The sequence below is a fragment of the Mizuhopecten yessoensis genome, unplaced genomic scaffold (assembly GCF_002113885.1).
Source record: "Mizuhopecten yessoensis strain PY_sf001 unplaced genomic scaffold, ASM211388v2 scaffold2671, whole genome shotgun sequence".
Classification (NCBI taxonomy): Eukaryota; Metazoa; Mollusca; class Bivalvia; order Pectinida; family Pectinidae; genus Mizuhopecten; species Mizuhopecten yessoensis.
Window position 1 is genome coordinate 992,473 of NW_018404662.1, and position 25,731 is coordinate 1,018,203.

The 25,731-nt window shown below is 31.8% G+C and overlaps 1 protein-coding gene across 5 annotated transcripts in view; it reads right to left on the bottom strand.

Moving 5' to 3' along the window:
• LOC110446291 (protein NDRG3-like) overlaps positions 1-24,794 on the bottom strand; it is a 37,610-nt gene extending 12,816 nt beyond the window's left edge. Inside the window, exons 1-7 of one of the 5 annotated variants that reach the window (XM_021491359.1) lie at positions 24,665-24,794; positions 15,810-15,886; positions 11,648-11,752; positions 6,012-6,111; positions 5,508-5,628; positions 4,073-4,111; positions 927-989 (exon numbers count right to left, since the gene is read on the bottom strand). In XM_021491359.1, the coding sequence (XP_021347034.1) occupies positions 927-989; positions 4,073-4,111; positions 5,508-5,628; positions 6,012-6,111; positions 11,648-11,752; positions 15,810-15,857 (476 nt within the window). In that variant the 5' untranslated portion in view covers positions 15,858-15,886; positions 24,665-24,794. Of the gene's footprint in view, positions 1-926; positions 990-4,072; positions 4,112-5,507; positions 5,629-6,011; positions 6,112-11,647; positions 11,753-15,809; positions 15,887-16,493; positions 17,022-24,664 lie in introns of those variants that run through there. The other 4 variants (XM_021491360.1, XM_021491364.1, XM_021491363.1 and 1 more) reach the window with 4 other exon arrangements.
• Positions 24,795-25,731: the final 937 nt, after the last annotated feature.

Here is a 25,731-nt window from a genome sequence, read left to right on the forward strand (position 1 = left end):
ACTGCAACATTTATGTGATACATTGTACTCAAAATAACTAACCATGACATTAATCCCAAAAGGAACAACATATTTTTTTTTATATATATTTAAATGTAAGAATGAAATATTCACTGTGTATTACTTTCAGTTTTTGAGGTTACTATGGAATTGTGTATAATTAGTATGGGGAATGTGAACACTGACATTTAAAAAAGAAGAAGAAAAAAAAAGAAAAAATCCCATTCACATTTTCCAATACAGCAATATCATTCATGACATAAATGTATGTACTATGTAGGGCGAGATGAACTTCAATATTTTCATTTGAAGATAAAAGTACATAATATATATATAATGGCTTATATATATAATGGCTTTCAAACAATCACTATATTGTTATCAAATATCAGTAAATTATTGCTATAATTCTATGTGCTTCTAAATTATAAGATATGTACGATACAGTAAGTTACTGGCAGTACATGAACTTGGCATATAATTACTCTGATATAGAAATATGTATCACAAACTAGCCTGTGATATCCCATTTTCTATTTTTCACAATATTAAAGTGAGTATTTATTACTTTCAAACATAATCACACCACAAAAGTTTGTATCAATGAATATTTCATGCTATAAAGTATAAATATTTTTTCCATAAAGTTTTATGTCAAATCTTAACAGATTTTAATATGGCTTGACAGTAATACCAGCTACTTTTATCTTTTGTGAACAAACTTTGTTCCCCTAGACCATTTACAAAGTGCAAATTTTAAATTCTGTAAGATATTGTAGAATTAAACGTAAGTCACGATCTGTACAAGTAAAGCTTTGTTTACCCAGAAATGCTTTAATCTTAGCATTTTCTCCGGGAATCAAAGTGTGCAGGTCGATGAAGTTTGACTATAGTTAATAACTTGATATTAGGTGTATTATACATACTCATAGTTTTCCACGACATTCTGAACGGCATGAGCCAAGTCGTCCATGGAAGGGTACACATACCTAAAATACAAAATAATTGTTTACCACACACCATATTAGTTTCAGTCATAAAACGATACAGAACCTTAACTATTCAGATTATATACACTGAGTTGATTTCTTTCTTGACTTAACATCTTAAATAACAAACTTTTAGAAGAAAAATAATTGACTGGAAGGAAGTTTATGGCCATTACCAAAAACGTAAATATTTATATTATTAATATGAAAATATATGAAAATTAATTTAAACTGAATAATTTGAGTCATATGTACTACATGTCTGTTTGCTCAACTATTTATTACGAAGAATTTACAAAATATTTGTGTGCATTGACCACAAAACCAACATAATTAAAACATTACATCTTTCGTTTTGACTCACAGTGAAGCAAGCATTGAGGCAAAATATCTCGTGGCTATATTCCACTAATTTACAAACATACCAAAGGTAATTAAAGAAACAGTGAACTCAAGGACAAGTTAGGGTAAGATTTGATTTTGGCAAAAGAAGCAAAAATCTGAAAAACAAAGTCTTTAAAATCATAAATTTCAGATCATTTTTTTTTTAATAACAATAGATCTATATTTTTAATAGGAACTGGACATTTTTAAAAGATATTTAAATATAACTGTTTCATTTGGACTATCTCGTATTCAAAACAGTTATTGTAGATAGGAAATTCCTTATTTCTGAACATTTTTCCTAGTTCTCTCCCCTCTATCAGCCTTGATTTGAATAATTCTTTATTTCCTGTCATGTTTATTTCAGAATTGCATCAAATATTGGGACTATCTTTTCTCCTACAACCACTATAGGTTTACTCACTCCAAACTCATTGGATAAACCTGCTAGGAGTTGGTCACCATTTTTGGTTACCCACTAGTGGGTAACACCCTGGACAGGATTTCATTGGTCAATCTTCCAAGTAACACCATGATGTCATTAGTTCATGGCATTTTTCCCATATCGGAAACATAAATTATGTATTCCCTTAGAGAAACATAATACTATGGTTTTCTAGATATATCTGAACGTTGTAGGATAAAAAGGTCCCGAAACTCATGATGGTTGGTTATTATGTTTATCTAATGAAAGTGAGATTAACATTATAATCAACCATTATGAGTTGGGGAACCTCTATATTCCCTCTATTTTCTCCTTTGAGAAGTTGAACAATAAGAAATAGTATTTACTTTCATTTAAATTGAGGCGCAGGTTGACTGTGATAAACATCTGTCTCATTTTTTAATTGAATCTCTAGATCTATGCCAGAAACACTAAACAACAACTTCAAAAATCATGCAAACATTACTGGTAGCTATCACACCAAATTATGTAACACACAAAGTCATCTAATCTATATATAGCTACAAGATATATACCTGGTAGTCAACATTCAAGTTATGGCTTAATGAAACTGTTGCTACTATATCTATAATGCCTACAAGAACCAATATCACAACTACCTGATCATCCTTGAAATTTCAATGATGACAACTACATATACGTCACATTTTGGTTTTGAGCTTTGTCTTTGTGAGCAAAAGCATATGAATCCCCTTATTTATAGCCAACAGTTTATCTATTTTGGTCTAATTATATAATCTTACCTTTGACCTAGTTAAAAGTCACAGTTACTGTACCTAAACACAGTGCACACCTTGTGTGGGTTAACGTTATGCATGTATAAGTCAAGTTTCATCAAGATATCTTCAATGGCTTAAAAGTGAGTGAAAGCAATTTTTCTGACCATTTTGCACTAATTTATTCTATGATCTAAAGGTCAAATTCAAGGTGACCTAATTACAGTGCACTGTACACCTCCTTTCGTTCATGTATTTCAAGTTTCATCAAGACATCTTTCAAGGTTCAAAGTTATGACCCTGAAAACATTTCATAGAAAGGTCTCCACTTATTTATTTTTTGACCTAGCTGAAGGTCATTGTGGTCTACAATGTAACTTCAGTCTACTGTAAACCTTTTGCAGGTGATGCTGGAACACTTCAACTCTCAATGATTATCAAGATATCTTTCAAGATTTTAAATTATGAGCAGGAACTAGAAGAGCAAGTACTGATACTTGATACCGATGCAATACTAAGTCCCCAAGAGAAAGCAGGACCCTAAAGAGCATTCATGGTAGCATGATCGTTAGTCAATACCAAATGTAGTTGTTTCTTTATACCCAGAAACTGTATATCTGTTATGAGGTGGGGATCTTAAGTGTTGCATGTTACTAACAAAGGAAGCAAGTCCAAAGTGGTGGGACAAGACCCAAGAGCAAATATTGGTAGCATGAAAGTATTCACCTCTTCATGCCTTGCCACTGAATATACATTTCAAATCAAATTTGGAAACAATCTCTGGGATTATTAAGGTGGAATCTTTTGAAAATGTAATTGTTTATTTGGCCCTTAATTTGGTCATTCTCATGCCCCTTCCTTTTGATCCAAGGAGACACTCAAACTTAATTTATACAAAATAGGATCAAGTTGCCCTAGTGATGTTCAGACCAAATATGAGAGCAAACATTGCAGTTCTTCTGGAGATGTCGAGTTTTTAATATTTAATAGCTGGGGGTTACATTCTTCATTTATCATTGATACAACATTTGATTTCCTTGTCATACTGATGTTAAATACTACATTTGGTGAAATTCATAAGGCCCTTCAGGAAAAGTAGTCTTTTGAAACTGCTATCTATCAGTTCCCCCCTTATTTGACCCCATCCCCTCAGTCCCCATGGGGAACAACCCTTCCTTTTTAATGTTTGAATCTCTGGTCCCAGCAAATGTAGTTGAAATCACATAAGTCATTTCAGAAGAGTAAGGTTTTAAAGCAGAAGATTGACAGACAAAAGTCATGACAAAAGCAAACTTGTCCTTAGTACCAGGCTAACTCAACACTAAATGTTTAAAAGTGATAGAACTCTTAGTGTCCATCAATGCTAAAATGACAAAATCAGGTGGATAATTAGGTGGAAATGAAACTGGAACTGAAAATCTTTATATGAGAAAAAGTTGTATACAATGTAACAAATAAAGGGAAGGGTGACAAGCAGGAAGAGTTAGATGTTACACTCCAGTTACATTGTTACATACCTTTTACCAAGTGAGTCAGGATTACCTAGGGCATCATGCCTAAATAGCGACAAAACAAGTCATAAGCATTCGTAATATATTAATAATTAAATAGCAATCAGATGTAACATGAACTGATCAACTACATCAGGTATAAATGCAGTAGCAGTTTAATAGACATCACAGACCAAAAACTTTTTAAAAAAAAATGAAATTATGTAAAAGTGAGAATGATGCATAACATTATTCTTCAAATCTGTTGATATCATAATTAACTTAATCACATGCATTTGTTGACACACAACTTATCTAGCCTCAATTAAAGATGATCACAAATTTCCAATCCCAGAATTTAACTTCTTTGACTTTACAAAAATTGTTTTCCAAATACAACGTGTTGCATTTAATATAATGAAGTTCTTATTTAACACAATTATTTTATTTTGATTTATTGCTCAAATCTTTTGAAAAAGATGGGATTTTAAAAGTGTACAGAATATCCATATATTGATGAATGTTACCACTAGGAAAGAAGCTAGATAACTTGAGTGTATCAACCTATTATGTATGCCACCTACATTTTTCTCATGCAGACTTTTAACAACCCTGTTTCAAAAATGCAAGTTAATAACCTACATTCACCCAATCATTTTTCTGACACACATATTCCTTCCATCACCAAATTCTTGTATCACTTATATTTTTACACCTATAGACCAGAGAAAAATGCATGTTACTTTCAACCCATTAATATTTAAGTACTATACTCATAAACACTTTCACTATTACCTGATGGAGCATGCCAACAGCAGAAAAACAATAATCCTTCTATTTCAAAAAGCTTCCTCAAAATATGCAGGCCATTAATCAATTAATCAAGCATTAGTCAATGATATGAATGCATCTTTGCACAAAAGTGCACAGAGCTGCCTACTGAAGCAATGCTTATGAGCAAACCAGTCCTCAGCTTCCTGTCCTGTCATAGCCACATGCATGTTGACCAGTATATATATATAAAGGCATTTGATACAATGGGTATACCTGTAATAGGCCTGTATTTTTCAAAAGAAAAAATTACAGCTTAATTTAAATTTTCTCACTGCATCATGGACAATGTATCCTTAGATCTGCTTTAGCATTGCAGTAATATATACACTGTATACAGATGTGGCTAAAAATGATTATGTTCATACTGATGTATGCTGAGATTTACTTCATTGTTTGTTTCTATTCATTCATTTAAATTACACATTTTTTTTTTAATGCTCATGCTGGTGACAAGAAACACAAAATTACTAAATAAAATGAAAATAAATTTTGAATATTACTTTAATGAGAACAAATATTTTTCTTTTTGAGAAATAAGAGGCTGGTACAAGGTACATGCGTTCTGGTGACAGGCCTGTTAATATGGGTATGTTTGATGTACGAGTATGGGCGTGGTGGAGATACTAACTCGGGTCTCAAGTGTAGGGAACCTTCCTCCTGGCCAGGAGCATTCACATGGTAAACACAGAAATGTCGCAGGATTGGTTGCATGTCTTGGTAACTGAAGAACCCCTGAAAGTTTGTCACGTCTGAAACAATCCATTAACAAATGAACAGATTAGAAAAGAAATATCAATATTTATGTACCTATACATGGTCAAACCTGTTTACTGTAAACACTTAACAGCTATGGATTTAACATGTATATCAAAAGTACACCTTTTCATGAAAATACACTCCCAAAAGTTAAAACCAATTATTAATGACTCTCATTTTATTTTAAAACAAAAATTACAAATGAAACATATGAGTCATAATTACAGAGTGCTTAAATTCAGTTCTTGTCTCACAGCGTACTTTTTCCTACACTGTCAGACAATATTACATTTTAATTTATAGCTCAATGTTGACATACTGAGAGCAATTAAAATTGGTCATAGACAGTAAGATCATTTGAGATCAACACACTTACGATTGAGGCCAATGTCGTGAACAGTGATGATTGCCATTTTAGAACGGTCACCCTGTATAGCCACATGGAGATTTCCGTACGGCGTCTCAATGTCATCTTCCTGAAACACAAAAAGACTAAGTTAAGAAAATCTTTTTATAAAGGAGACAGTCGCCTCCAGCAACGTTCTAAAATGTACTGTAGATCACTTTAAAATGTGATTCGTTTTTCTCATTACCTGGCAAAAATATATATAAGCCTGAGATTTTCTAAAAAAAAAAGAGTTATGTCCATTAATATCTTTTTCATAATTATTATTCAAATTAGCACCATGTTAAACTTCTAAAGTACTGTCTAAAATGTTAAATGTTTGTCAATGAATGTATTGTTGTAATTTAATTAATAACCTAGTCTAGATTACCATTGACAGAAGACATTTTGATAGTTTTATAGGTTTGAGTTCATTGGCAAAGGGATATATATATATACATGTCACAGTATGGGGGCTTCATCCAAGAAATATTGAATATGTATATATGTAAATAATTTTATACTAGATAAAGCTATAGGTAAACCTGTATATGCATAAAATACACAGTTGTACTTTGATGACATAAAGAATTAATGGTAATGTTGATGTGTATGACAGAAAAAATATGAACAAAGCAATACGGCAGTATGGAAAGTACATGTATGCACATATACATTTAATGTGAAGATATCTCGGTATACAAGGGTATACAACTTCAAGCCAATCGTCAGATATTTTGATTTGCAATTTAATTTGTTTAATCCCTTATCCCTTCTAGTTTTTTGTTTTGTTTCATTTTATTAATGAAAGTTTTGTAAAATCTGATATATTTGTATAACAAAATTGCAATTGAATGAAGGGATGTCTAAATGACTTTACATGACTTTCAAACCAGAGCAGACAAAGAGTCATTTCCACAAGGTCTTTGTCACACACAATTATCATAATTTACTCATCATGTCTCGCATGAACAGATCCACGTGGAAATTTAATGTGTTGGACACTGCCGACACATTTAATCTGACTATATGCTAAATGAAATTTCTTGTTTTACATCTAACAACTTCCTATTATTAGTGATACCATGCTCATTATATCACAGTATATAACTGCTATAAACAGTGTAAACTCAGCTCTCATTTAACCATACTTTTTTTTGTAAGATTAAACAAGTACCTGATAGTATCTGATAATATTACGTAATATTAACAGGTAAAAATCAGATGAAAAAGGCATCATAAAATTGTTAAAATAATCCATCTGTTTGATACCTTTGACCAGATTAGATGACTTACAAATAGATATCTTACCAAAGCTTGTTTCAATGTAATTAAAATGACATTATGAATCATCAATCAAACTGGTAGTCATGTGCAGTTTTCCTCACTAAACTGTATAATCATTTATATGTTAGCATATATAACGTGTAAGGATTTCAAATCTAACAGTAAACTTGGTCACACTCCTTATCCTCCACTTGGAATACATCATACAAGTTTATAATGTACACTACTGATATGTGTCAGCAAGCTGACATCAATGCGGCAAGAACATGTACACCTACAAGTAACATGGAAAGGTCAGACTTGGTTTACCAGACAGGAAGCACATGCAGACAGCTGACGACGTGGTACAAGAGTTAGAAGTCATGTCCAGATATAGAACCAATGCCCATAAGGCACATATATGTATATATGAAGCTGTTTGAAAGAAAGGTCATGGAAAGATTTTATTTCTATTTTTCACAAAGATAATCCAACTTTATATCATTTAAATCTTAATTAATAAATTTCAGATGTCATTGACAATATGTCAATCATATCTCAGAGATGCTGAAGTAATTATATAACACCCATAACAAACTGAATTTCACATACGCAATTACCAAGTTTATTCACGGAAATGTGCTTTATTGTGCTGGAAATGGACATGACTATAGCTAGGAGCCACAGACCATATTTGAATTGAAAATTGAAAAAAAATAGTAAAGGTTTATATAGGAAAACTCCCATTGAAAAAGCATGTACCATTAGTTGAAAAAGTCAATAATGACCTGTTTATGTAGTATGGATCAACCAACCCATACAATCATTTCTGGGATTTGTGCATGCTCATAATCAAAACAAGGTGTGAAAAGTAACTATACTGTTTGAAAAACATCAACCAATCAGAATGCAGTGCATAGATTGCAACTACATGTACATGTATTCAAATGTGGCATAGACATTGTATACAACCATACACCTTAATCAATGCATGTACAATATATAATGTACATACCCATATTGGCTATGCATTGTTCCAAAGGTGTTTACAACATAATTCAGGATTATGCAAAACCCCTAATAAAACTTTCACTGTCAAGTGACTGCTGTATTAGATGTATCTTAAGTTATTGACCTAATGCTTGCTGCACCCAAATGTAGTCAAGTTTACTGGCAATAAAAGCTTTAATTAACGATTCAGTACAGAAAAATCCAGAAATTAATAGTAATGCTTCATTTCTGATCAATGATGCTTTAATACTGTAAGGTGTTAGTCGTAACTGACAAGAGTGTAAAAGAACATTCATACAAAATAGTGTGTTGTTTTTGAGACATTACCCCTGAACTGTCACCAGCCGAACAACGTTTGAATGAGCTTCGTAATAAACTGACCTATCCCTTATGATATCAGGATTTATTAATAAATCTCAACCAACAGGTACCCCTTCACCTTTTCTGTTCTCTCGATTTTCCAAAAAAAATATTTTCTTATATTTTCTTCGAAGGAAGTATGGGACAAACTCTTATTCAATGTCAAGAGTGACCTTGACCTTTGCCAAAGTCAATTTTTATCCCTACAAAATGTATGCAAGAAATGAAATTTTATGTACCATGCAAAAACATCCAGGCTTCCTACTCTTTTTCAAAGGCAACCCATATACTAAGTTTGAGCTTTGGTCATCTATTTTTTCCCAAATCAGCATATGAACAGATTATTCATTTATACGGTATATAGTTGTTTTTAGTAAAACATGCATACATATTGACTTTGACCTTTGGCAGACCATGACAGAAATTACCTTCTTTCAGCTACGGCAGCTCACACACCTGAACTATGTGTATTTTTTTCTAATGTTAGGAGAGTTTAACTCTAAACAATGTTCATGCATTTTCAATGATGTTCAATGACCTTGACCTTTGATGAACCTTGTCCAAAATCTCAATCCCCATACTAAATTAGAGCTTTTTCCAGTATCATTTGTTCGGAAGCTATCATCAAGGCATGTAATTCATTAAGATTTCTGTGAAATTGTATTTTTGAATAACAGTAACTTTAACCATTTGATGGACTACTCCCAAAATCAATATGGTTCTTATTTCACCTATAGCAACTCACATACCACGATTGAAATTTGAGTGATAATTTGTCTGAAATTGGATCCAGGCAAAAAAGACATCTGCTGGTAATTGATCATGATTTATTACGACCAGTAACATATAGGTTTCAAATAAAATAGCAAATGACAAAGAGCTACCAAGAGCAAGCATAAAATTTGTTTCTTTTCTGCTTATCTGACAATGCTATAAACAATCAAGAAGAATCTAGGTCATTGTGATGCTGTTTCCCTCTGTACATTTATAAGCATTATGTTAAGTATTCAATGATTTATATTATTTATATTCATACCTTTATGTCCTTTAAGACATGAATTCCCCAAAGGTATGACTATGAGCCACTTCAATTTTTTATTCGTGTCATTATGATCCTATTTGTCCCTGCCATTCTTAATCCCAGTTTCCTCCTATCCTTAAGCTTTCTGCCTATGTACATGTAATACCTAGAAATAACTTGTCATAGTGATTGATTGATCAGGATACTGTCATGATCACAGCAAATGAAATGCAAGTCACTATTCTGTAACAGGAACCTGATAAATTCAGGTATGTAAGAAAATAACAATTCATAGGCAACCCTTCCTTACATACAGCTGTACTATGTATGTACCACAGCTACAAGATGATGTCATCACCAGCACATTATCCTTAAATGAATATATATAGCTTTAAGCCTTAAATGAATAGCGTAAGTCTAATCTAAATCCAGGTCAGGTGTTGAAACTGTGCATATGCTTATTACCTATGTACTACTGCATTATATGTATATTATGTAATTCCCAACTGTTTAATTTATAACCACCATTAGGCAGAAGGTAGTTGGTGGTTTGATTTGTTACTAAATATAAGCTGGTGCTGTTGGTATGGCAGCACACATACAGGTATTGAAGTTTCCAGGGTCTACATGCATCAGACTTCCACACAAGGTCTTAATTGATTTGAAAAAGGGATGATTTGCTGCTTGGGGCAATTATTGGGTGTTCTCATGAAAAACTCAATGCATGTTTGAATGTGACCTTACCTCACACGAGTTAAAATTTGTCTATATGTACATCGTTTTGAGCAAAATAAATTGATGAGCAAAATAGATTTTCAGCCCAAAAAAGTAACTGCGCAAATTACATAGGTGTGCAAATTACAGTAAATTTACGGAAATGTATAAACAAATAAAACTTGCTGAAATAAAATAAAAAAAATTACCTCCCTATAGATAATTGTATGTATACCCGTACCCAAAGTAAAAAAACTAGATACAGCTTTGTTTTTTATCTCTTTTGATGAATGTGCATTAATTTGTAACTTGACAGAGGAACCTATTTCTTACGAGAATGACACAGCTTCCATCTGCCTTGAGATGTACATATACAATGTAGATCTAAAACATTTGACAGCTCTTTTACCCAACAAGTTACAGGTAAAACACCAGTTCAATCCTCAGTTTACTAGAAGAAATTGTTAAAACGTTTAAGACTTTTGACCTAAAACATTGAAAGTAAGCAATGTCACGTATTTGAAAACACACTTGATAGCCAAGTATACAATCAAGTTACAGACCATATATCATTACTGTAGGCATCATATATTGTTTATAAGAGAAGTTGTTTTTAAGATTTTTACACATTTGATACCTGCAAACTTGAATATGGGTCAAGGTCATTTAGTTGAACAAGCTTGATAACTCTTCAAGCAAGCTAGCAGACAAATAAGGACTCTAGGCCCTGCAGTTCATTAGAAGAGTAATTTAAAAAATATTCATCTTGAACTTCTATATCAGACCATTGTATCAAAAAAGCACGAACTCAAAGAATGTTCATCGCCTGGCGATCTCAAATGTTTGGTAGTTTTTTTCCAATTATGTTCCTCTATCGGTTGGTGAATTTTCTAACCTAACGTATATTTTTCACTTTTTCATTTGGCAACTAACCTTTAACCCCAAGAAGATTTTGAGAATGTTCAGTACCAGTTTGTTTAGGATCCCCATGCCACTGTGAAGAAAAAATGTAACTATCCATTGAAAAAAATAATGAGTGTTTTAAGTGTAAATTCAATTGGGCTAAACCAGGCTTATATATCACGCTTACAAAAAGTTATCTGGTCAATGACAGTACCCTGACCCAAATATGCTGCAGTTTTATCAAAATGAAATTAAGGGAGGATTCTATATACGTATATATAGGAAAACCACAGTGCAGTGGGATAGGGATCATATCCTAAAATTGGAAAATTGAGGTCTTCATTTACTGTACCTGTATCAGTATTGAATTGGCATTGTTTGAAAAAGACCTGGCTTGAGGGTCTTCTGTCTGGATACTGCTCAACTCGATGTCTGTGATCCTCTCCATAGTTCTCTCCTAGGTTAAAAAATAATGCAACAAAGTCAGTCGTCATTCATAAAACATTTGGTAACTATATATACATGCAAATGTTGCATACATTTAAACACCCACATTTACGTAACTACTGCATTGCATTTTTAGCCATGATGCATACCCCTGCCGTGATTTGTTAACACAATACCCAGGGTTTAAATGCAGATAATCTGCCATTAAATTATGCATAATGATAGCATTAATAATAATGGGAAATTAATATATGAAATAAAAAGTCGTGCTTTAACAATGAAAATAGTTCAATGCAAATTTGTTTACATGCATTATTTTATTTGCATCAAAACAATATTTTAAAACATGCAATGATAATTAGAAAATGAAATATAAAAATTACAATAAACCAAAAAAAACAAGTTTTAACAAACATTAAAGAATATCCATCTTTAATTAAAATTGTTTAAAAATGAGTGTATGGAAGGTTAATATTAGTACAAATATCACTTGAAGGTAATTAGTCTTGGCAACACAATTTATATAAATACAACAGTTGAAGGTAGGATCAATATTCTACAGAAGCTCTTTACATGTTTAAGCAGAGATGGAAAGGAACATTGCAGCCAGCCAGTGAATACCTTGTTGATCATGACCTTTCAACCAGGACCAATATTTTTTCTTTATTGTATTTGTCTCCATGATTTTATACATTTACATGGTAATCTAGGATTTACTGGTTTCACGACTGGTTGCAATGCAAGAAAACATCCTGATAACAGGTCTGAATGATAAAGCAATTGCCAATGAATTTGTAGGACAATGCCAAGAGATAAAGCCTCATTAGCTACAAGCTGGATCTATAAGCTAGCTGGAGATGCTGTGCAATCCATCTAAGGCAAAACCAAACACATGGGATGTTTCCATGGACCTGTAAAACAGCTATGTAATATCATGGATGTACATGTAATTTTATCATTTTTTCAGGTGCATTACACAAACCCAATCCAATAGAAAAATCGTTCCCTTTTTCTTTTTCATGAAATGATTTGTAAATATCAAACATCCTTGTATTAGATTTGGTTTTAGAAAGATACTAAATGCCTGGTACGTATACATAGGATGTAGCAGCAGCATGCTTATAGTCCGCAATATTGGGAAGGTAGTAGGAATTCATTCAATGAATGAAAAAGTCAAAGCTGGATAAAAGCAGTAGGGAAATCGTTATAATCTCGGACAAATATTAATTCACAAAAATAAATAAATGGTGTTACATGATTAATTTGTGAAGAATCAATTTTACAACTCAAAACAAATTAAGAAGATTGATCTGATACACTGCTGAAGAACATTGACAGATCATGAAGAAATCATGATGAATCATGTTTTTCAATCAATCCATTTTAAACTGTGCTGTATTAAATTTGTTTAGCAGGAGACGATCAGTTAATTTTAAATTACAGTCTACCCTGCACTTAATTTGGTTTATCAGTTTTTGAGATTGTAATACCACAAATTAATAAACCATTTTCAAAATTTGTATTCCCATAGCAAAATGTACTTTATCTCGAGTCATTCCAGGAAACCTCCTGAAACTTTCATTTATGTACAGAATTTGAAAATATTCATTTATATATTTATCACTACAATACTAAAACACCTTTCAGAAGTGTAATTTCTGAGGTATGTTATTACTGTTGACATTGTTTGCTTTTTTCAGCTAGTTGTAGACAGAGATTATTTTTTCAAAATTTAATTATATTTCGTTTGTTAGTATTTTTATTGGACAAATCTATAATCGTAGTGAAATGAGCTAGGAATGGTAAAAATTAGTTGATTTGCATTTTTAAAACTAAAAAAAACAATTTTAGTGGTACAGGCTACTAATTCCAAATGTCCAATATATCAAAACTGTAACAACTTGTTTCCACAATTTCAGGGGCAATAGTATAATGTAAAGTTAAAACTTTTATCCTTTTTTCCTATAAAATTGGAAATTTTGTCATCGTTTTCTTTTCTGACCTTTTTATCCTTAGTTTCAAAACAAAGGGAAAGTGAATTCAACCCTGGCACAGAATTGACAGGGGAAAAGTTTACTTTATACAACTATATTCATGCTTTGACCAGAATGTGCCAATAGGAAAATGTTCCTATTTATGTATCATTTAACCCTTAGAGTGCTACATTAAAATACATACGGTAACCAATCAGTGCTGAATTAATGAGGAAAATTTAATTTTCACTGCAGTTCAAATTTAGATATAACTTCATAAGTCACAATTTTAGTAAAAATATTGCAAAAATAATACTTGTGTTAATATTAAAACATATTAATACCAATGGAAATTGGTTATTTGATGTTTGATTAAATTTTAATCAACACGATTATCTGTTGACCATATAAAATACCATTTTATAGAATGTGCAACTATAGTTAGCAGTGGTGGCCACAGACATACAGCGCAACTATAGTTGTGACTAGCACTCAAAGGGTTAACATATATACATACAGTGTCTAACTTAGTAGCATCACGTTTTCATTGACAATGAGTCTACTAAGTATATATACATGTACCTGTATACATATGTGTCTTAGCTTTATATCTTGCTAATTCTATACATCAATTTATTTACAAGTAGGGTGATGGTTCTGGGTACTCGGAGGTATATAACACGTAGATCTACATAGAGGGAGGTCTGGAGTAGAACTAAACTATGACAGAAAACAACTATAGCACAGAACAGATACATGGGTTTCAGGAGCAAATTTGTCATTGTTGCTACCGAACAATTACCAGTCAGACAACAGCAATTTTGTGTAAAATGTAATTATCATATGTCATGTATATTACACCTTACAGGTATTCAGTATTTGCGTATTGCAGAGTTGTCTTCCCTTGTGAGCAGGTATTGATTGTTACGTCATTGGTTTGTGTGAGAAAATTACGTCGTTTTCTCAAAAATTGATGACGTTACTCTCACAAACCAATGAGGTAACAATTAATACCTGCTAACAAGAGAAGACAACTCTGCAATACGCAAAGACAGAATAGCTGTCGGCTTGATAAAGACATACGAAAACTTTGTCTATTTCGCAATAATATTTGGAATACATTAAAAGTCTTTTCGAATATCAAATTGGGAAATACAACCTAATTGTTTTATCTGAACAAAATCAACAAAAGGACATGTAAATCATAAATGGATAAAGAGAAGAATGCATATATCATTTATAAATGTCTTATGAGTATTCTGTAAAGAGATGAAGAAGCAATTTGCAAAAGATCAGATATATGTATAATGAAGAAAAAGAAACTGTATATGACAAGTATTGCAATACATATTTACTAGCTATGTTACTACATGTAAATACAAAATCAAGAAATACAAAAGGAGACATTGAAGACTTATTTCAAGACTTTTTTACAAAATATTTTTAAAATTCAAGCTTTCAGTTAAAAGCCTTTAATTATTTATATGCTGGGACCACATTCAGCCAACACATTTGATTATGATCATGGCTTCATCGTTGCTAGAAAATAAAATGTGATCTGTAAACTTCCATAACTGATAATGGGTCACTGATGTCATTCAAGAACTAACAGTTATTTTAAACTTTTGATTTTTTTTACTTTATAGAATCACATACATGACAAGGACATAAACCGGTATGTAAGCTTAAGTATGTATTTCATGTCCATTATTCTGATGCTTAACAACGATTGGACAGATAATGATGTTGTTTAGCATCAGAATGAACAGAAATGCTTTTTTAGACAATTTCGTTATTTATTTTTCTTTATTTTTGACCCAACATTAAGAAAAAGAACTTTTTTTCAAGTAAGTACGTATATATACACATTTGTTTATCATTTGATGTTCAAGGTCTCCTTTTGTTGAAAATCAGTTAAGCAGTCATGGTTTATCTAAAATTCTGCACAACAAAGTGGAAAGTGAGGTGGAAAATACACAGAATAAACAAAGGTTGTACAAGTAAAAACAAAGTGGAGAGTGAAAACACTACAAATGATTAGGACACACTGAAAAGGAGCATGCAAAACCAAATCAAGCTGATTCCCTCTCTGACCTCCTTGTCATGGCTGCTGTACGCGTCCAGTAATGGGTTCGTCTCCATGGTTACTAAACAATCTTAACTATCAAAACCTGTAGACAAAGTAATCATGAACAGAAATAATAAAACATTGAATAACAATATTATAGTAATTAAATCTAGAGGAACATATCAAAAATAATTTTACATTAATCGAAACAAAACATGAAATAAGACAGCATACTTTGTAAGACATACATAAATGTATAAATAAAATTAAACAACTTGAACATTAACAAATGAAAAGATGAGTTGCATGCAACAAAACATACATATAGATACACTTATATGCATACGCAATACAAAATTTGAAATAGATGTATATATGTACAGGTATATATGAAATTGCATAATGATAAGTGCATATTAAAACGTGCTTTGTAAATTTAACCATTATTTCCTCTACATACATGCACTATCTTAAAGAACAATTTTATCCACAAAAGAAAGAAGAAGAAATTTTGCTGCAATCACAAATCTCAAATCCCATTTCACATGACACATGTGGAACGAGACAGAATCGAAGCCATGACATGTGCATGTCCCCAATGACATTGAATATTGAAGACACAATACAAACTTGGTAGCTGTGGAAACAGAATGATAAATCCAATCCCAATATTCCAAGCATGAATCAATACACTGATGATGAGGTCATACCTGGGATAGGAGGATGTAGTGTGTGTTGCTGTACATGGTAGAGGTTATAATGATGTGAAATCCACAGGTGTCCCTACCTTTACACAGCCACACTACGTATCAGTACACGTACATGTGGCAAACCAAGCGTCACTGACGTAAATTCGCCAAAATTAATTAAATTCCACGTTAACCGCAAATGTGTCCTTTAGCTGTTCACTGTGTGATCTGATCAGTGTTTGTACAATGATACAATACCAAAACTTTTGATGGATTGTATTTTTTTATATTTTTATGATCAGCGGTTGAGAGTCTATATATATGTAGTCAGTGATATATATATACAACATAGCTAGCCGAAAATATGTATGTCATGAGTAACAAATTGAAGCTCTAGGGCTCAAATATACACACATAAAGTGGTACACGTATGAAGCAATACATTTCTTTTAAAATTTAGGCCACTAAAAAATGTATATTCACTCAAAATCTGTTCAAACTGACTGCACCGTAATTAATGTCTTGGGCTTTTACAGTAAAAGAAAAGCTTTAAGTAACTTCTAGTTCTAATGTAGTTTTAAAGATGCAAATTGCAATTTCAAAAGTATAGTTATTTCCTATTAAGAATTAAAAACTTACCTGTTGGTGTTTGTTTAAAGTACCTGTATATTGCGTAATACATCATAATTTCAAATTTCAGCTTGTTGGTGATCCTATAGCTATGTATGGAACCAGTATATTGCGTAATATGGATCATAATTTTGTAAAGTCAATTATGTGATAAGTGACTGTGTTGAGTGTTATCTGTTTTTAAACAAATTTTGGTCAGAATGCATACATACAGACAATAAAATTGATGCCTTACAAATATACGTTAGGATATTATTATACAGTATTTAGGGTTTCATGCAATATTTATGTAAAGGTGTATACTGCAGTCAGGAGTCGGTTTTAAATAAGCTATATATCAGTATCAGGATATCTGGAATACTGACAGGTGATCACAGCAAGCTGGGCCCTGTCATGTGCCTGACCATATATGTTCCCCACTATTGTCAAGCAGAAGCCACAGCCATCATTTTGGATTTCAGAACAGTACGTGGTAGTGATGCATTACACATTTAGTATTTATCTGAAAAGTACCATTTACCAATAAGCATGAACAGTATCTGATCAATAGATTTAGAACATAGCGTGTAGCCTGAAAGCAGATAGTCAATACCACAAGCTAGAATTGATTATGGGATCTGGATAATATAATCTCATTTACAATATTTGCATTTTTGTTTGTATTTTTTTTCACATCCTATCTAATTAACAGCTATAGTCAGCTGAGATCGTAACTGGAAAAGGAGCACCAACCTACATGTAGCTGCGACCAGTGGTGAGTGCCCCACATAGGCCCTGAACCTGCGACCTAGTGGTGGAGGGCTAATGATCGCAGACATTCATGCAGACACCTACACAGTTCAACCATCATGTACATGACCCCTTTATTTACAATGTACAAGTAGACTTAACTAAGAACCAATAAACACAGATGATTCCATCTTGGAAAATTAATGAAATAAATCAATGACAATTCAGAAAGGGTCATAAAAGTAAATTGTTTTTATACTCTTCTGTTCTATTTTGAGTAACAGTGACCTTGAATTATGACTGGCGGGTATCTTGTTTTTTTTGGATCTTGATTGCATAGTGATGTTCATGCAGGGTATCCGCCATGTAATACCATTTATCATCAAACTGAAAACTCGGGTAAATCTGAAATGGCAGTACTAATCATTTTGAAACTATACATTTATATATCCCGTGTTCTTTTTTAAGTGACAGTGACTTGAGCCTTTATTGATACTAAGAAACTTTTAAACCTCTGTTGCGTATCTACATACATGCATAACAATTCATTACCTGTTGGATTCAAAGTTCTTACAGACAGATTGACACCACAGTCACCATATATAGTACAGTTACAACTCTGACGCAAGGCCTCATAAATGTGCCAGGTTAAGTATAGGGCTGTCGTGATCATATCATTAATGTTGATATCTGATGTAACATCGACAGGTAAGCTTCATTGATATATCAATAACATTTACATCTTCAAACATATATACATTTTTTAATATTGAAAGCTCGCATGTTTATTTCCTTGTACCACATTCAAAATGTGTACTGGAAAGTGAGAATTGGTATGCATTTGTATTATACTATTTATAGGTATAATTAAAATTGTTTTAATTTAAATGAGTTCTTTTAAGGCTAACACACCAATTTACCATATAAGGCTTATGCATATAAGGGAGCTCGAGCCAGTAATTATAATCCACAGATGGACATAAATATAAAGCTAGCATTTTTGTCGCATAATTTACTGTGGCTTTTAAGATACTTTAAAAAAGTGATCGCAAGTATTTTATTATTCCATCACAACTGAATACACATATAAATTGAATCAGATTCAATACAGATAAAATTCATGTAAAATTATCTGGCATTTCCATGTTTTACTTCAAGTGTATATGCATATATACTATACGTATTCCAGACACATTACCATATTACATGTAATTGCCTTATACAATTGTATATAATATATATCAGGCATAGAAGTATTAGTTTTTAGATATATTGATGTATTGCAATATTTTAAGCCCAAATTTTAACATTCACAATACAATATTTATCAGCAGTACAACTGTAACATATTCAGAACAGATTTCATGTATTAATTCTGACAATATCACAGCTACCCTTTGTACATTGATCCATGCTGACAGTTTAGACATTATAAGACTGATTGTAGGCTATACCTGACAACTTCATATATCCTGCAGCTATAATAACCTGAAGCTGTATAATATTATATTCCTTTAGTCACAAAACAGAGTTGATATAATCTAGATCGCATCAGTAAATGTTTACTTGTTTTACATGTTTCTGCCTCAAGCTTCCATCCGCAGACCAACGATTGAATTTTAAATGATTGCCGAAAGTAGAAATGAATTCCCCAAGTGTATACATATATATTGGCCATAGTATAGTAACAGTTATCATAACATATATCAATAATCACATATAATACAGCTAATGATTTAAGTAGAATTACCAACACTCAATAATTTTATTAATACATATATTTCTACTTCTACTCTCTGATATGATATTTAGAAAGAAGATATATCAGTTCCAGTTGTTAGCATTAGAAACAAACATTAATCTTTGTCTTAGACCGGATGACTTGATTCATTATCATGACAGGATGCATGTAATAAATAATGCCGAGGTACTCTGGTTAACAGATAGCCTGCCAATCAATAACTAAAGATGATTTATAGCTATAAGGTTGTTTGTTTAGAGGGCTATTGCATAACCCAGCACATCCCTTATCACACACCAACCTGCATTGTATCCTTATATTATAACAAATACAAAATGCTGTGATATTTGGGAAATTGTACAACAATATCTGAATTGATTTTGTATGTAATACACCAATATTTCTATAAATATTCATAACACACTTTTTAATAAAGTATTTCTTTTTATTTCTCTATTATATCATAAAATATCTGTAGTCTCTGTAATAACCCTATTTCAAATAATTTAAAGCTTTAAAGCATCCTCTGAACAAACAAATAGATCAATATGCTAAACTTTATGTCAAGTATTTATATACAAGTTGAATATTCACACAAATACAGTCAGTGTTCTTGAATGATATACATATACATAAGGCTTGAAATGAAGGCAGAGATAAATCTTCAAGGACACGGTAAAAGACCATAGGTGTTTTACTTGAGAGTGTCACTGTCAGTTATAGTCATTTTATCTACATAACCCACAGCCTGGGGCAGTCCAAAACAGTACAGGTCCTTTTCCATCACTCTTCACAGCCCAAATTATTGTAATTATAGGGTCAACAGGTAAAAATAGGACAAGTATTGCTATATATATATGAATATAAACTATGTATTAATATTTTCCATTTGCTATGAACACTCACTTGTCCCAAAGATATTGATGCAGTATTTTGTGAATAAAAAGCTGCAGGTCACTTTACTAGATTTTGTAGATAGCATTACTGATCACAATAGACATATGATCACATCAAACAAGGGCATGACATGTACAATTACCTGGGTAAGAAAATAGGAATGACAAACTTACTAAAAATAGTTTTACTTTTAGAGCTTTACATGTTTGCAGCAGCTTAATACTGTCAAATCGTGATGATTAACTCATCAGATACCTGGTAATGCTTTTATTACAAAATATTTATACATTTTGATCTATTGTATCTAATGTTATTTCCCTTAATGACAACATGATCTATATATATTTACTAACCAATGAAAATTGATATCTTAAAAAGTCAGTTTGAATCTAGATTTAACTCTGTGAAAGGAGATAACTCATAAATATTTTCTCCTTGGTTCTTATGCATGTTTTCAAATGACACTTTTTCCATGAAATCAAGATTTAATTTATGTACAAAATTATCATAAAATTAACTGATCAAAAATGATACAAAGATGCTTAATAAGTCATGCAGTATTATATAGTGACAGTTTTATCAAATTCTTCAATTCTGGTCTTCGCTATATGCATATTTTGCTCTTGAATTACACTGTCATTTTTGGTTGAAAATATAAGCCATGCATCTTAAAAATTGATAATACACACTTTTTTTGAGTAATAAAAGTAAATGTTATTTTATTTATTCTGTTCAGTCAGTAGGTCAATAGTTATTAGATCAAGTACATTCATCATAAAAATTTGACTAGTAAAGAACTTTGTATCCTAAAATGTTTACCAGATAACTTGTTCCTAGTAGTATTTCAATGTACATAGTGTATCTGCAGACCATTGTAAACTCATTGTAATCAATGCAGAGTTATCTCCCTTCCAGTGTGTATTTTTCCTAACAGTGCAGAGCTTGAAATTGTATGGATTTATTTTTATCTAATATTATTTGCTGACATTGGATTATTTATAAATGCTGGTAGTTTGAGTCGACTTGATTGTTTCTGAAGCATTTATATGTTTTTAACAAGATATTTAATTTTGAAAAAGAACATATAATTATATACAGGTTTTGTGATTGACACTGCAAGCACATATTAACAAGTACATGGTTCATACCTAATTATCCATGTACATGTATCTATAGAACATCTGATCAAACAAGTTTCTAAAGCAAAATGATAAGTTAACACCCACCCTGAATCAAATGAAAGCATACTGGTTTTGTTCTAACATGTTTGATTAGCTCTTTTTCATCTTTTTAATGTCAAAATTATCTCCTAATCATTTAGCTCAAGCAGTTGACTTCTGTCCAAAAATATTGCTCCAACAGAATTTTGTAGTTTATTAAGAAAAACATATCTTTTGTATCTTTTTTAAATTGAATAAAATGTCTCATATACTAAGTAAGCATTCATAGCTGGCCAGAAGAATGGTATAATGGCTTATAATTTGGAACACTCGATGTAATTAAAACTGATACATTTCCAGATAATTAAAGTTCCTTATAATTACCATAAAAACTAATTGATAGTGTGTTCAGTTATTAGAGATAATTTACATAATATTAGTTGTGTAATCTACTTTAGCTGGCCCACTGTTACTTGATACCTTAGCTTTTTATTTGCTGACATTCTATTTTTGTGCATGATTTACTTTTTGCTGACTTTATGCATGATTTGCTTACAAGTGAGAGTTTCTGTCAGAAGTGTCCTCATTTAGTGTATGCTACACGAACTATTATTTAGTGTCAAAAATGAATAGTAAAGATTAATATAGTGCAATTCAATTTGGTATGGAAATTGAGAACCTCTTATTAACAAAATTAATTACTTTATATATGAAATAACACAATTACATTCATAGCACTAATAATGAAATTTTGTTTACATATATACAGTACATGTATAAGGATACCCAATTAAAATACTGCATAATGGTTTAAAAATGTCACCAGTAATCCTTATAATAATGGACATGTCGGAGATATACATGGATAGTAGAATCAACCTGCACAACACATCTACATGTATATTTATAAACTACATTATAAATGCAACAAAAAATGAAAATGTGAAAAAGAAAACTGTTTTCCCCAAATTTTATACTTTTGAAAACCATACATCAGAAATGCAAAACAAAACATATAATTAAACCCAAATTTGACCCCAAGGAAGAGGTTTTTTTAAAACCTTTCTGAAATAAACATCAACTACTCAGTAACAGAAACACTCATGTTATAGCATAAAGCATCATCCAGTCAATTTTTCACAATTTTCCACTGCTGAGTACAAATTAGACTACATGTAAAGCTAGCTTTTATTAACCAAATTCAATTTTCATTCTTAAAAAAAAACCACCAAAATAATCCACTTCATCATGAACAAGCCAATTTTAGTGCTGATTTTTTTTAAATTTTGATGTAAAAGGTGATAAATATAACAGAGGTTATTCATTTTACAAACAGATCATGCATTTTTAAGTATATATAGTACGCTATTTTATATTGCTACCTATACACATGATGTTATCTAGTCATGTATTAGTCTTTAAAAACTTTTAACTATCAGGCTTACATAATACACATTTCAAAAGCCTGACACCTTTGGCCAAAAGATTTTATTTTAGAGCTAGTTAAAATTTTCAATATTTATACCGTGAAGATTTTGGTAGGACTGGATGAATTTCTAATATTTTGCCTGGATTCTAGCTTTCTAAAACTGAAATTGTATATCCTATCAACATTGAACTTCAGTAATAGGGTGACAATTTGATTCACAGGTTCAATTTAAAGAGTTTAAACTTTTAAATATGCATGTAACATATGCATAAGTATAGTGATATTGATTTACTGTATAGTACAATATCAACAAAAAAAGTATCGACAGATTGGTCCAGCAATAATATATTCTGGACATCCACGTATATGGCTGTGGTTTCTTCATAGACAACTTACCTCCTGCCCATACAGGTAATAGGTATTCTCTTGGTCTATTTTGTGTGTATGTGTATGATCATGTATAAAGACAGAGATTACAAATTTATGTTTTTTATGGCAATGACAACATATATACCATATATATAAAACATAATGATTTTAACTAAAGTTACATGCATACATAATATAATGTATATAAAGTGGTTCTGCAACACAATGAACAAATATTTACTTAATCACTCAAACATTACACTTAATCTAAATCTACTAGGGTGGAAAACGCAACAGCATGGACCATGATCATGATTCAATCATTCATGGAGGGCCAAGAAATTCTAAAATGTAGACGTAATAATAACAACTGGGTAATGTTGGAAATGGAATTTCAAAACTCCAGAGGGGTGATTTATCAACTGAATATATACTGAATAGTCACTGTCGACGGGAGTCCAAATCTTTTTTAAGTTTATATCCCAGGGGACAACATTATAATACAACACATGTAAAATAAAAAATAAACTTATGCATATCTGGAACCATATAATTCACAATCTGCAATCACTGGCTTTTTCAAAACAAACACTTCTCCTTTTACCACATTGTATTCATTCAGGTGTATGCAAATCACTTTTATGAAATTATTATGTACATGTATGTAAAGCATTGCAAGTCAACTAGATAATATCACAGTACTACCATAAGTAAGAAAATCTTGATTTAAACTCTTCGCTACATATTTTCGCACCCGTATTTTACCACTCAAAGATCAATTGAAAATGTGATCATATTAATAAATAAACAGACGGTTGTTTTGAACAACGTTAACGCAAGTATTACTTACCCAATGTTACTAGATGTACTTAGTAACTCTCTTCAAGATCCTCTTCGTGTTATTGTAATTACATGGCAATAATTATATAATAAAATGGTGATAACTTATGGCGTACTCGTGTATGACGATTGTATGAATCTGTATACACAAAACTTTTGTTACGTGTCATTCAAAAAGTAAACAACAAAATGTTATACCACACAGCATGCGTATAATCAGATAAAAGAAGAACCTATGCCATGATTAAGTACTGAGTGACAGTACAGTAGTGTATGACGGAGAATATTCAGGATCATAACAAGTCAGATTGATGTCCACCTACGCTATTATTTCGAAAAGTCGACGCTTAATAATTGACTGAATAATTGACATAAACAAAACAGTTTTCATTCTTACCCTTCGTAAAACAGCAAAAATATACTGCAAGTGGAAATGGAATTATTATTGTTTCTGTCCTTCAGACGATAGACTTTCTCCTTCGCCAAAAGCTTCGTGAACAACTTGCGCAATAAATAACGGACTGTTTGATTGGCTGTACCACAGAAGATCTAACCAATGACTGATTGCGGAATATCACGGGTTTGGTAAAATACAGGACAACAAAAGGTAATAAATATCCGGAAACCGGGGTGTGGTTCACACACTGACTTTTGATCACAAAACGACGATACTTATATATATAACACGAAAATGGGAAAGAGCTGAATTGGAAAAAAAGTAGTCGTGTTACAATATATTGAAGCATAAATAATAGGTACTAATAAAAGTGTTATGTGTTTTTAACAGAATCGTAACTAATTAGATATCACAGAACTTCTATATTTTTATTTTTACATTTTACAAAATTGTACCCTTAATCGTAGCTATAAAACCAACATATATACTCACACCCGTAGACTCTCGAACCAGACATGCACACCCTTACGCATACAACACATATCTGCAGCGAAGGACACCTACAAATATTCCTTTTTCCCCACACACAATAACACAATGATGAAATCTCCTTCCCATAGCAGCATGCACAACACAAGAGGACTTCAAGGCACACATACCCTATGCAGCCCTTGAAGCCCTCATTACACGCTAAAACATACCTCAGCTTTTACCTTTTATCTATACCCTGCACACAAAACAAACAAACAAAAAAACTAATCACTGTAAATAACCCATTTTTCACGCCTCTGTGACCGGGAACCCCGAGGGCATAATCGTCAACATTGATGGAGCCCCTTGCACCCTAAAGAAGAAGAAGAAGCAGTAAAAGAGTCTCACATAACTAATATTCGGTATGGTATGCACTTTTTCGCAGCAGGGATGGGGGATTACAGTTGTTTTTGATAATTAATTTCTTTCGACACTTTCTTTAACGTTTTTGAATGCTCTAGCCAACATCAAGGTTTAGTTAATGTGATATGACATTAACTCATCATATTTGTATCTGTTGTATTATTTCATTTATT